Source organism: Dendrobates tinctorius, unplaced genomic scaffold (genome assembly GCF_039654945.1).
Source record: "Dendrobates tinctorius isolate UK_male_01 unplaced genomic scaffold, ASM3965494v1 ptg000008l, whole genome shotgun sequence".
Lineage (NCBI taxonomy): Eukaryota > Metazoa > Chordata > Amphibia > Anura > Dendrobatidae > Dendrobates > Dendrobates tinctorius.
The window spans coordinates 27,774,146-27,786,519 of NW_027361676.1; the positions used below are offsets into that span (position 1 = coordinate 27,774,146).

A 12,374-nucleotide genomic window follows, 5' to 3' on the forward strand; every position below is an offset into this window, starting at 1 on the left:
ATTGTAAACCGCGGAAAAAACTGCAGCGTGAGCACAGTGGTTTTGAAACCCCATAGAGTTTCATTGTACTGTACTTTGTCAGTGGAACTGCTGCGTTTCCGCAGGGGCAAAACCGCTGCGGAAACACAGCAGAATCCGCACCATGTGCACACAGCCTACAACGGCAGGGCAAAACCGCACACCAAGAAAACTCCGTGTGCACATAGCCTTACACAGGCATCCAGTAGAGACGCTGCTGATAATGGGCCGGCACAGTGCGCTGACAGGAGCCGGCCACACGTGAGGCTGGCACTGCCGCCCCGCCCGCCTGTCTGTCTGTGCCACAAGAACGCTGGGCAGCGCTGCGGAGACGCGCTAGGTGGCAGTAGGGAGCCACAAGGAGCCGCGTAAGGAGGACAGGAAGGGGCAGGACGAGGAGGGCTCCCATCTTACTGCCACACCCTCTTCCTGCCCTGTGTGATGCTCCTGAGTGCCCCTCTCACCATGGCTGCAATGCTGAGCCCCCTGTGTGTGTCTGTGGGGGGCTTGTGCCGGCGCCGCTGTGTATGACCGGCTCTCACAACTCTCGGATTAGTTTCCGTGCTCTTCTCTTGGCGGCCGCCTCTCAGTTGGATTTTCCTCTTGTGCGGACAGGACGGAGCCGCCGCCGGGGGTCTCAGCCCGGGAGCAGAGCCGCTGAGCCGGGGCGCCCGGACCACAACATGGCGTCCTATGTGGACAACAGTTTCAGACAAGCAGTGATGAAGCCCCCGGCTGACAGGAGCGCCCAGGTACGTCCTGCCGGTGCTGTGCCCCCCACTGGTGCTGTGCCCCCCACTGGTGCTGTGCCCCCCCCACTGGTGCTGTGCCCCCGGAACTTCTGACAAGTTTCTCCCCCTCCGGGACTGAGTGGGCACTCACACTAGAGCTAGACATGGCAGGAGATCACTGCATGCATGTGATGGGACCCATGATTGGCCCAGGCGTCGGAAAGTACCATAGTGTATCGCTGTGTGCTGGCACAGAAAATGGCATGATTGGCCCATACCTTAGCACTACGCGCTGTGTGGTGCCATGTGTGCCACCTCTACCCTGGCATTAGGAGCCCATAAATCGGTTCTGCATTTGTCAAACACGACATACTGATACTTGGGCACCCTTGTGCTTGGGTAAGCCTCACTGGCACATGTGGTGGTCCCGGGGTATATCTGGGTATAGCTTGGTATGAGGACCCCAGACACCCCACACGGTCACTGGAGCTGGTGCCACCTCCTCTGCCATACAGGAGGGATGGTTTTAGTGGCGACGGCATGTTGAACCCACTGACAGGCCACATGTGACATTGGTGACCACCACACCCCTCCTGCCGGTGGCACAGCTGCCCCTTGATGAAACACCGTAGCATTGTGTTCAGTTTGGAAATCTGCCCTCACTTCACCCACATACGTGGTGAATGTACCTGAGGTGATGGGCATCAGCAGTGCTGTGAATGCCACGGAGGCTTGTAAGGAGTAGTCACACGTTCGCCAACAACAAGTCATTGTCAGTCGTCTCCTCTGTAACAACATCGCGCCCATTCCTGACAGACAGGTCGGTAATGATGTCAGTCACCGCCAGTGTGGGCACCGCAGTACAATGCCCGGCTCTGTGTGGGGAAGAATCGCCAGTCTCGGGGTGGCATATTTACTTTGCCTCTGTATGGTTTGGCTGGGTGCTGCCGTATAGTTTCCTGCTGTACATGGCCTTATTGTGAGTAGGACCCCGGAGTGCCATGCCGTGCCCGCTCTGCGCTGTGACAGCTGAACGCTCTTGTCTCGGGGCTTTTTCTGCCGCCTTTGCATTAATCTACAATTTGTCACACCCATTTTGGATACAAAAAGATCTGTATTTCTTCACCTAAGGGCCTGTCTGCCAATGACACGACCTCTCCACAGTGCGGAAGCCTCATTACACGCCACTTTATCTGCTGTAGCCTCAGGATGCTGAGGCATGAAACCAGCAGGTACTGCTTCTATTGGGCCGACTGTGGCTCCCTATAATGAGGTACCACGTGCATGGGGAGCCTCCGTATTTAGGGGGCACTTGTTTCACTATAGAGACAGGTCTGGCACAAGTCTGCACTGTGCTTGAGCGAGACTTGGGTTCTTTAGTTCTGTACAAAGCCTTGTCCCATATCAGCCCTACGCGGTGCTGCAGCCCATACAGTGTCGGGTGGGCCCAAACATGGTCATCTGCCGCTTTATAATGGCCTTCTACTCTACGTACCGGACTTCTTTGGGAAATATGTTTATAAAGTGTCAGTGATGGCATCACACAAGTATTTCCCTGTAGATTCATGTGATTTATATTACATAAACCCCTCTGGGTGCCCCCGGATACAGTTGGGGGCGCACCAATATAGTATGTGCCCAAAGCGTCTTGGTATCTTAGTACTTGATGCTCGTATCCTTAGTGCACCCACGTCTCACACATTGCGGGTTTACGTGTGTGATACAGTACCTAGCTAAGTGGGTGAGATGCCAGCCAGTCTCGCATACACTCAGGCATATAGGACCTGGTTCATCAAAGCAATTTTTCCTAATTTTGATATAAATTGCTTTGAAAAGTCACAAAATGTTTGCGAAACTCCAAATTGTGCAAACATTTTGCAACTATTCACATCAGTTTCTCCCGGTGGCGCTTAGGAAATATGACCTCCCAACTCATCTAGGTCATGGCTAGCTGTGGCCTTCCTTACTCCATTCAGAACTGGAGTAAGACTTCTGGTGTGGCGGACGGGGACGCTCACCACTTGTCTGATTCGTTCACGCCTCTACATCAAAGGCGAGACCATCGTGGCTGTTGATGAATCGGGGCCATAGAATATGTGCACACAATGGCTTTTTTTGTCTATAGAGCCACCAAGTTATTGGAAATCGCTGGCGGTCTTTGGCCAGAAGCGACTGCTCGGACGATTTTGCTGTGGCTTCTTGTAGCTGACGACTCTTATTTGCATTTTCCTCTCTAGTGGTGAGTTGCCCGAAGAATGAACATGTTATTTCTTTTAACTGCTTCAAGGTTTCCGAATGCTGAAGGGGTTAAAAGGACTAATAAGAGACTGAATATGTGCGCAGCAATGAAAACCCTCAATAGCATGAACGGCTCGCTGTGCACAAGACCAGGCGTCTGATCGCCTGTTACCCCCTTCAGCCTTCTATAAAGACCAGCGGTGAAAAGCACTGACCTGTCCCCCCCATTGTGTTCTGCTCTGAAGACCCTCTGTACTTTACAGTACAAGTCAATGGGAAAGCTCAAAACCCGTCCGGACGCATTTTGGAGCGTGTTGTCATTGCTTTTACTTTAAAGAAAAAAAAAAAAACAGCTAGCTTTTTTTTTAATGTAATGAAATGAGAAAAAATCACAGTAAATGATGACACAAAAACCATAAGAAAACCCTACAAAACATCGGTGGCTAAAACTGTCAGAAAAATGCTCAGATAACCCAAAAGGCGCTTCTGTCTGTTGTAGAGGGATTGTGGACAGTCATCTCTGTAGATTTGTCCTATACTATACACACACACACAGAGGTGGTCCTGGACTGAGATCTTGGGGCCTTATTCTTGGGGTCCGTTTACAAGGACTGACCGTCAACACTGAATGATCAGTGATGATGTTCACAGAGTCCTCTAGTATACATTGCTCGGGGCACATAAGCTGCCGTCGTTCTCGGCAGTGCAAGGATAATGCGCCGTCAGAAACGAGGTCTTAGAACTGTTAGACCCCACTGTTCACCTGACACCTGTTGTCACAGGGTCCCAGAACACCACAGCGCCATACACTGTGCAGTGGCCATTCTCATGTACTGCATCTTGGCTCTCATCTAATGTAGTTGTGGACCTTCGCATGGGGATTGTCTTGAGCCACTAAAACTCAGTAGCTAGTTTACATTTCTCATGGCTGCTCAATAGTTGTCTTCAAGTACAAGGAATATTGTCTACCTGTCATATTTTTAAAGGGGTTATCTAGTGACTAGGAATACAGCAGACCCATAGTTATGCCCCTTATCAATAAGCAGCTGCTATTTATCTAGTTCTCATCTGTATGATCTGCTGTATATTCTTTAGTTTCATAAAATACAGGTTTTGGCGCCGCCGGGATACGTGCCCCCGTCATGTGTAGTGTGCCCCCATAGTGGGCAGCTCCGGGATGCGTGCCCCCATCATGTGCAGCATGCCCCCGTCGTGGGCAGCTCCGGGATGCGTGCCCCCATCGTATGCGGCGCCGGGATATGTGCCCCTGTGCGGCGCATGGATATGTGCCCCCATCGTGTGCAGTGTGCCCGTCGTGTGCGGCGCCGGGATATGTGCCCTTGTCCTGTGCACCGCGTGGATACATTCCCCCGTAATGTGCGGTGCCTGGATACGTGCCCCCGCCGTGGCCAGTGCCAGGATACGTGCCCCTGTCACGCAGGAAGTCAGTCACTGCTGAACACAAAGAGAATGTGTGGGCATAGACCTGTCCGGAAATGATTCAGTTCTCTTACCATAACAAAGGGTGGAAATTTCCTCACCGTTTCCTCGCTGTTTATGCCAGACAGCACCTGCAAGATCATTACTAATGTGAACCTCTGCAAACATGCCCCCATTGTGCGGTACTAAACGGGGCTCTAGATGGGATCACTAATCAATAAAATGACTACTCCTCTCCCTGAACCCCGACCACCACTCCTTACACCTCAGTAAGAGTGGGTTCTGCATGAAGAACGTACCCCAAGGGGCGGTCACCCACGCTGTGTACTGTCCGCTGTGCTCATTGAGTCCTAGTAGATTATGCTGCAGAATTCAGTAGCCTCATGATACTTTTCAGTAGCCATGGGCTAGAATGGATTTTGACTTTGCCTTCAATACATCAAGGGTCATTTCTCTGCTGTAAACCTATATTCTGGGTGAGAAGGGTGCCATGACCCTCTAACCTGCCGATTAATCCACCTATAGACTGTGGATTCCTTATTAGATTCCATATAGAGCGCTTTTTCCTGTTTCTTTGTTTTGTTAAGCGTGGCCTGTAGCCGTAATCCTCCCGGGAAGGGAAACTCTTACTTGCCAGTAATTCTTTCAGCGATGGTGCTCTTGCCGGAGTTCAGCTGAAGGAAAAGTACTGCTTGGATGTAGGGATGAAGAAAGGACAAAGCCACCATTCATTCATTCTGGTGCTTTAGCCATGTTCATTTGTAAAATGCTTTGTTTTCCCATAGCCAGGAAGGACGTGTATGATACTAATATGATGCTGAACACTTGGAACGTTCTGTATGTTCTATGTACGTGGATGGCACTTTTCTGACTGCTCAGGAATAGACATATTGGTACAGAGAATACTATGTACAGTATGTATACGCTCTGGATCTGATATCCAAGCGTGTGTCCGCAGAATATGAAGATGTAATATCTGCAGGTGATGTGCTATGGAAACGTTCTGTATGTTATATATGGCACTTTTCTGACAGTTCATGAATGGACAACTTGTTGGTACAGAGAATACTGTGTATGTATCTGGATCCGATATCCGAGCGTGTGTCCGCAGAATATGAAGATGTATGATCTGCAGGTGAAGTGCACGGTCCAGATAACTGAAATAATCAACCCCCAGGAAAACTCTTCTACACTCCCTTACGTTAGTCATCCATTGGTTGTATAAGGCTATGTGCACACGTTGCGGAATTGCTGTGGAAATTTCCACCGGAATTCCGCAACTCCCTGCTGTGGAAAATACTGGAATTCCGCATGCGTAATTACCGCGTATTTCTCGTGAAAACTAGCGTTTTGCAAACGTAATTAGGTTGCGGAATGCTAGTGTTTTCCAAGCGATCTGTAGCATCACTTGGAAAACTGACAGGTTGGTCACACTTGTCAAACATAGTGTTTGACTAGTGTGACCAACTTTTTACTTTTGAGGCTGCCTATGCAGCATCAGTAGTAAAAGATATAATGTTAAAAATAATTAAAAAATAAATGGTGTTATCCTCACCTTCTGGCGTCCCACGCAGCATTCCCAGGCCTCAGCGATGCTCCCAGCATATTCTGGTCCCAGGGATGCCTTGCGACAATGACCTTTGACATCGCAAAGCATCGCTGGGAACGGGACTTGCCAGGAGCATCGCTGAGGCCTGGGAATACTGCGGGGGACGCCGGAAGGTTTTTTTTTTTTTTTTTTTTTTTTTTTTTTTTTTTAGGGATATGGTACCCAGGGCCTGGAGGACAGTCTCCTCTCCTCCAGACCCTGGGTACCATCTGCACATTTTCCACTTACTTTGTGCATAGTGGCCATAGCCACATGCGGAAAGTAAGCTGAACAATACATCCCTGTGTGTGGAATTCCCGCGATTCCACACAAAGAGTGAGCCTGCTGCGTATTTTTCCGCAATGCGATTTTTGCCGCGGAAAAATACGCAACATTAGCACAGCGTGTGCGAAATGCCATTGAATTAAATGGGCTGCTTATGTGTTTTTGCAGCGTTTTCGTGGCAAAAACGTATAAAATCCGTGGGAATTCCGGATGTGTGCACACAGCCTCAATTATTCTTTTGAAAGCTGAAACCCTCTGAAATGTGGTTTAGGTTAAGAAAATAAATTGCCATCAATGCAGAAATATTGATCATTTAATGGACACAGAATGGTCAGATTTTGGCAAAACAAAAGTTTTGTCGGCCACAGAAAGTAATGTGATATTCAAACAAATTACCTTAAAATACAAATATATGTTGAATAACATTGGTGAATTTAGTTGTGGTGCTGCTAGTCATATTTAATATTTTGTGTGACTTCCATGAGCTTGAAGGACTGCATCCATGTGGTTCAACAATGATTCATACAATTTACTAATGAAGTCAACAGGAATAGCAAAGAATGCAGTCTTGCATGCCTCCCAGAGTTCATCTAGATTCTTAGGTTTTGTCTTCCAAGCTTCCTCTTCCATCCTACCCCAAACATGCTCAATGATGTTCCTGTCTGGTGACTGGGCTGGCCAGTCCTTGAGCACCTTGATCTTTTTTTACCTGGAGGATCTTTGTTGTAGAGATGGATATATGAGAGAGAGTTCCATCCTGCTGCAGAATTTGACCCCTGTTATGATTTGGAATATAAGAGGTAGCTAATACTTACTGATATTTTAGGTTATTGATATTGCCTTCCACCTTGCAAATGTTTCGCACACCCCCATACTGAATGTAACCCCAGACCATGATCTTTCCACCACCTAATATAACTGTGTTCTGGGTGTATTTTGTATCCATACGGGCTCCAGTAAGTCTCCTGCAGTATTTGCGGCTGCTGTGGTGTAATTCTACTGAAGATTCATCAGAGAAATCTACCTTCTGCCACTTTTCCAGCTTCCATCTGTTTAGCAGGCTGTGGGACTTTGCAAATGCCACATGTTTTTATATTTGCCTTTTGTTTAGTGCTGGCTTCTGGGCACTGATTCGACCATGGAGGCCATTTCGAGACAGAATCCTACAAACTGTTCTAGTTGACACAGGGACTGTTGGAGCTCTGCTGCAGTGGAAGAGGGGCTTGCTTTGGATTTTCTGACCAACAAACGTTCCTCCCGAGCAGTTGTCTTGCGGGGTCTGCCAGACCTGGGCTTGTCAAACACATCTCCAGTCTCTTTGAACCTTTTTTTAATTCTTTGTACTTGACGCTGAGACACATTAAAGGTGCCAGCCACCTCTGCAGTGGATCTGGTCTTCAGCCTCTTGATAATCCAGGCTTTGGTCGCAGGGTGGATTTTTGGCATGTTGTCAGAGCTCAAGTGAAGGTCTGGGGTGCTGAGTTTCTATTTGTACACACCCACTAATTAACCGATAATTTACTGAGCACAGGTGAGGATGTAAACTAGGATTGGGTGCATTATATGACCAGGCGACAAAACTTTTGTCTTGCCAAAATCTGACCATTCTGTGTCCATTAAATGATCAATATTTCTGCATTGATGACAATTCATTTTCTTAACCTAAACCAAATTTCGGAGGGCTTCAGCCTTCAAAAGAGTAATTTATACAACCAATGGATGAATTTAACGTCAGGTTATAAGCTTTTATTTACATAACATGGATCAGCGACACAACTTCTGTCAGGGAGTGTATAGATGACGGATATCTGTGTTTTTCTGTAGCTCTGAACCGTCATTTTGTGCTTTGTCCACAAGCCTCCATTTCCACGAGTGATATATTGCATGTGACTGTAATCCTGTTAATCTCCGTATGTAAACCTCTTAGTGCCCAGTGTAGCCAGAGATTGGCCGCTCTTTTTAGAACGGCACCTTTTCCTGAACTGTGTGAAGTAGAGCAGTCGGCTTGTTGTGTAAGATGTAGGCCGTCAGCTTTATTCTGTCACATGGCTTTTATTACCGGGCTTGGTGTTGTGAGCACTCGGGAATATGGAGCGTTAGTCATGCTCACAATGTAGCACCGCATATTACATATTCATTTTGTTGGGTCATTAGTATCACTGATCAGAAAGTTGCTGTAGTTTTATGTATTCATGATCGTTTGCACACTAAAGAATATGGTGCAGCAAATTGTCAGTATTATTGAGGCCTTTGTGCTTGATAGTGCAGGACTTCTGCAGTAGTGAGAACAAGATGACGGGTGTATACGGGACTTACTGGCTTCTTGAGTTCGGGTCTGCTGGCAATTACCATTGTGCTTGAATAGTAATGTTCCATTAAGGCTGAACCGCTCTTCTGATTGCCACTGTCACCGTGTGAAGGGATCAGCGTCTCTCACCCCCTTTAGCTGGCAGTGTGTGCCCATTTTAGAAATAGGATATCACATGGTGCCATTCAGGTCAGTTGGCTACCACGTAATACTTGGCCATCGCAGGACTAGACGAATCCCTGCGTTGCATTTTTTTTTTTTCTGGAATACTTACGTTAGATATGGTCTTTTAGTTGTCAGACTAGTTCTTGTCTATCGTCTTCTGCCCATCCATGGGTTGAAAAAGTCATTGGGAATTTTACATGGTTGAACAAGAAAAATGCAGTATGGTAAAATTGGGCACATGGACCATACACTGATGGCACCAGTACTGTTTATCACATGTTTAAACCCAGATGTGTGAATGAGGCTCAATACCGTATGTCAGTGAGGTACAGACCAGAGTGACGTAAGTATTTACATCAGCAAAAAGATCAAGTCAGCTAAGCAGGAAAATGGCTGGATTTCCTCCGTGCAGATGATTGGCTTACTTTACTGATGGCAATCTGTGTGGGCTATAAGACGAGCAGATTACGGTGTTCCTCGTACAGTTTTGGCGTCTGCTGCGGCTGTGCTAGACATGGCCCTCATAGATGACTTGTCTTCACCTCGTTTCATAGTACACGGTTGGCATGTGTACATGACGCGTTCTGTAGAGCGCTGCAAAGTCAAGACAAATACACCCTAAAAGATGGAGCATGCCACGTCCTAGAGCCGATGCTGTACCTACCGTAAAAAAAAAGAAACTCTACGCTTTGGGAAGCTCTGGTCCTAAATATGACAAGCCTTTCAAGAACTTTGTGCACATTTTCTCAATAAAATATAAAACCTTAAAACCTTTTTATTTTATTGTGGCTGTAGAAATAATAAAATTGCTTAACTTCCTGTGGTATCTCTCTGCTGTGACTGTTACAAGTGTGACTTCACTTCAACAGCGCTGCAGCCAATCAAGTGAGCTCAGCAGCTTGTGCTATCTACACTGGCAAAGTCAGTGTGCTCAGTGATTGGCTGCAGCCTGTACACAATCACTCTTGTGACCCTTGTCACCGCTACAGCCATTTAAGTAAAGACGTTGCTGGCCCGCAGGAAATCTGCCGGCAAGATCCCCACAGTATGGTGGAAATCTGATAGTCAAGTGTATTGTCAGAAGTTGCAGACTGGTTACCTCTTGCCATGTGCACATCGCCTGTGAGGCAGTTAGGGTATTACAACGGAATTCCTACAAAATCCTCCTTTGTTTTCCCCTATTGTAGGGACAGTCCCATGATCGCTCCCTCACCCAGATATGTGGTGTATTCAGTCTAGTATCGGATATATATATGTAAACTACCAGGAAGTCACAAAGATGCGGTAACGTGTATTGTCAGGGTTGTTGTCTTTTGTGTTGAGCTTAGCTTTTCATACTGGATTGTCAGGTTTTGCCTCTTGTTTCATGAGTACAGCAGCATGTGAATGACGGGCTTCCCATAGTAATGACATTTTCAGTGTAGATTCTGTTCCTGGGCATTTGATTTTGATGAATGGGCAAAAAAGCTTGCAGGCTCTTTACATAAAATGTTGGGATTTTATTGTGATGTCCCCACAGAGTTTCTCTACTTTGTCCTATTGAACATTGCACACTACATCTACATACAAGAAGCCTGGGACTAATGGCGGAGAGTGAGTGGGGCTGCGGGATCAGACCACACAGAGTTTGAGTAAATTGGATAAGAGGAGAGAAATTGTGGGATTTTTTTCTTATCTTTTTGTTCATTTTCTTAAGGTTTTTATACTATATAGCTTTAGCCGAAATATAGATCTTTGATATTCTTGATGAGAGTTTCCAGTACAGTCATTGTTGCCTGAGACACACAGGGCTCAGGTGAAGCTTTCAAAGTCATCAATGCCACTGACTTTATTGCTTCTTCTGATGTCAGGTTTTTCTCGCACATGCAAAAATCGGTCTGAGAGTCATGATTTTGGTTGGTGGGTCGGTTCTTGCCGTCGGTTTGGTCGGGTTGGCTCTTGCCGTCGGTTTTGTCAGTTTTTTTTTTTTTCAGATTAACAAGAAATGATAAAGGTTTGTGTATCTTCTCCTATGAAACAGTCCGTGAAAACTGGGCAGCACACGGATGGCGGCTGAGTCTTCTCCCAATTTTTATAACTGACCCATAGACCCGCAGTGTCAAGTTTTGAACTGATCCTTGGAGCAATATTGGACATGTCTCTGCTTTTGTGCAGTCTACTTGGTCCAAGGAAAAAAAAAATCAGTTCTCTGAGCTACCTATAGACTATAACAGGAACAAGAAAAATGTACATGTGAATGAGCCCTAAGTTGTGTGGGTATTGTCTATGCATTGGGATGAATACAGCGTGAAGAACGACGCTGACAATACACGCACGACATGATGACCGGAGCGATTGGCCTGTTTTGCACCTTGACTCCTGTGATCCCGCTTTATTAGAAGCCGTGCCCATCTTGTGTACTATATGAGATCTCTGCCAGGATTTGGGTTACTTCTATCTTCCTCTATCTGTACAGTCTGTGTGCAGGCATGTGGAAATGGTTGTGATGTAATGACAGGATAATTATGGATTTATCTCTTATTCCATGCTCTGAGGGTGGAATACAGTCCCTGGCTGCTTTATCTGGTTCCTGCACGCGTTTCATGATTGCTGGTAGAAATGCTTTTCAGGAATATTGATATAGACTTCAGCGGACTCTAACAATGCAAGAATTTCTCCCCAATTATCGCTATTGTTAAAGGGCAATGCTGTCTCGGATTGTGCTTTTTTTTTTTTTTTTTTTTCCTGCCATAGGAAGGCTGTTTGTAATGTCTACATGCAGGACAGCCGCCGGTCATCCAGTGTACTTCCTGCAGATATATCTATATTATAGGGGTTGGCACATCTCTTAATGGCTCATTCAGATGAAAGTATTACATGGACGTCTTATGTCCTTGTAGAACGTAGGCACTTGTTATTGCTGCGGACCGTATGCGCAGAGCATGGGCACTCGTGATTGCCATGGACCGCATGGGCACTCGTGATTGCCACGGGCCGCATGCGCTGAGCGTAGGCACTCGTTATTGCCAGTGCACATGGACAATTTTTATACACGGACTAATGGTCTGAGGAAAAAAAAAATCGCAAAATACACTCCTTTGGTCCCGTATACAATCCAGACAGTAATGTAGGAAAGACGACTGCATTTCCAAGTTGCAGTGAAGAAAATGTTACTGACCGGTCAGCGTGTCATGTACATGGAGACCACACTTGACAGGATGGCCAGTTTTCAGGTCCTCCTGGACCTGTTCACCACCTGTTAGGATCAGTGTGGTGGACGTTCAGTGGAATTGTACACTCGCGTGTGTGCTGCTGCCTCTCCACTGAGCGTAAATGACATTCGGACAGATCAATAACATTTTCTTTACTGCACCTTAGGAGTGCTGTGGTCTTTTGTACATTGTTTATTCCTAATGGGAACCTGTCTGCGGATTTTACTAATACAATTTTCATGTGCTGCACAGTGATAAGAAGGATTTATGTGTTTGGCCCAAATAACACGAATAGCTTAGGAAGTGGAGTTTGAAAAACTCCTGTGCTGTACGCTAATTCATGGTCCAGCAGAATTGTCTCTCATACAGCCCTTGTTACCTTAATTGACGTGGATGACAAGCTGCATAAT

The 12,374-nt window shown here is 46.6% G+C and overlaps 1 protein-coding gene across 10 annotated transcripts in view; it reads left to right on the plus strand.

Annotated features, from left to right (window-relative positions):
* Nucleotides 1-392: 392 nt before the first annotated feature.
* The window catches only part of RAPGEF2 (Rap guanine nucleotide exchange factor 2), a 246,659-nt gene continuing 234,677 nt past the window's right edge, over nucleotides 393-12,374 (plus strand). For 5 of the 10 annotated variants that reach the window (XM_073576703.1, XM_073576731.1, XM_073576738.1 and 2 more), the window contains exon 1: nucleotides 395-770. In XM_073576703.1, the coding sequence (XP_073432804.1) occupies nucleotides 546-770 (225 nt within the window). In that variant the 5' untranslated portion in view covers nucleotides 395-545. Of the gene's footprint in view, nucleotides 771-12,374 lie in introns of all 10 variants that reach the window. The other 5 variants (XM_073576748.1, XM_073576778.1, XM_073576754.1 and 2 more) reach the window with 3 other exon arrangements.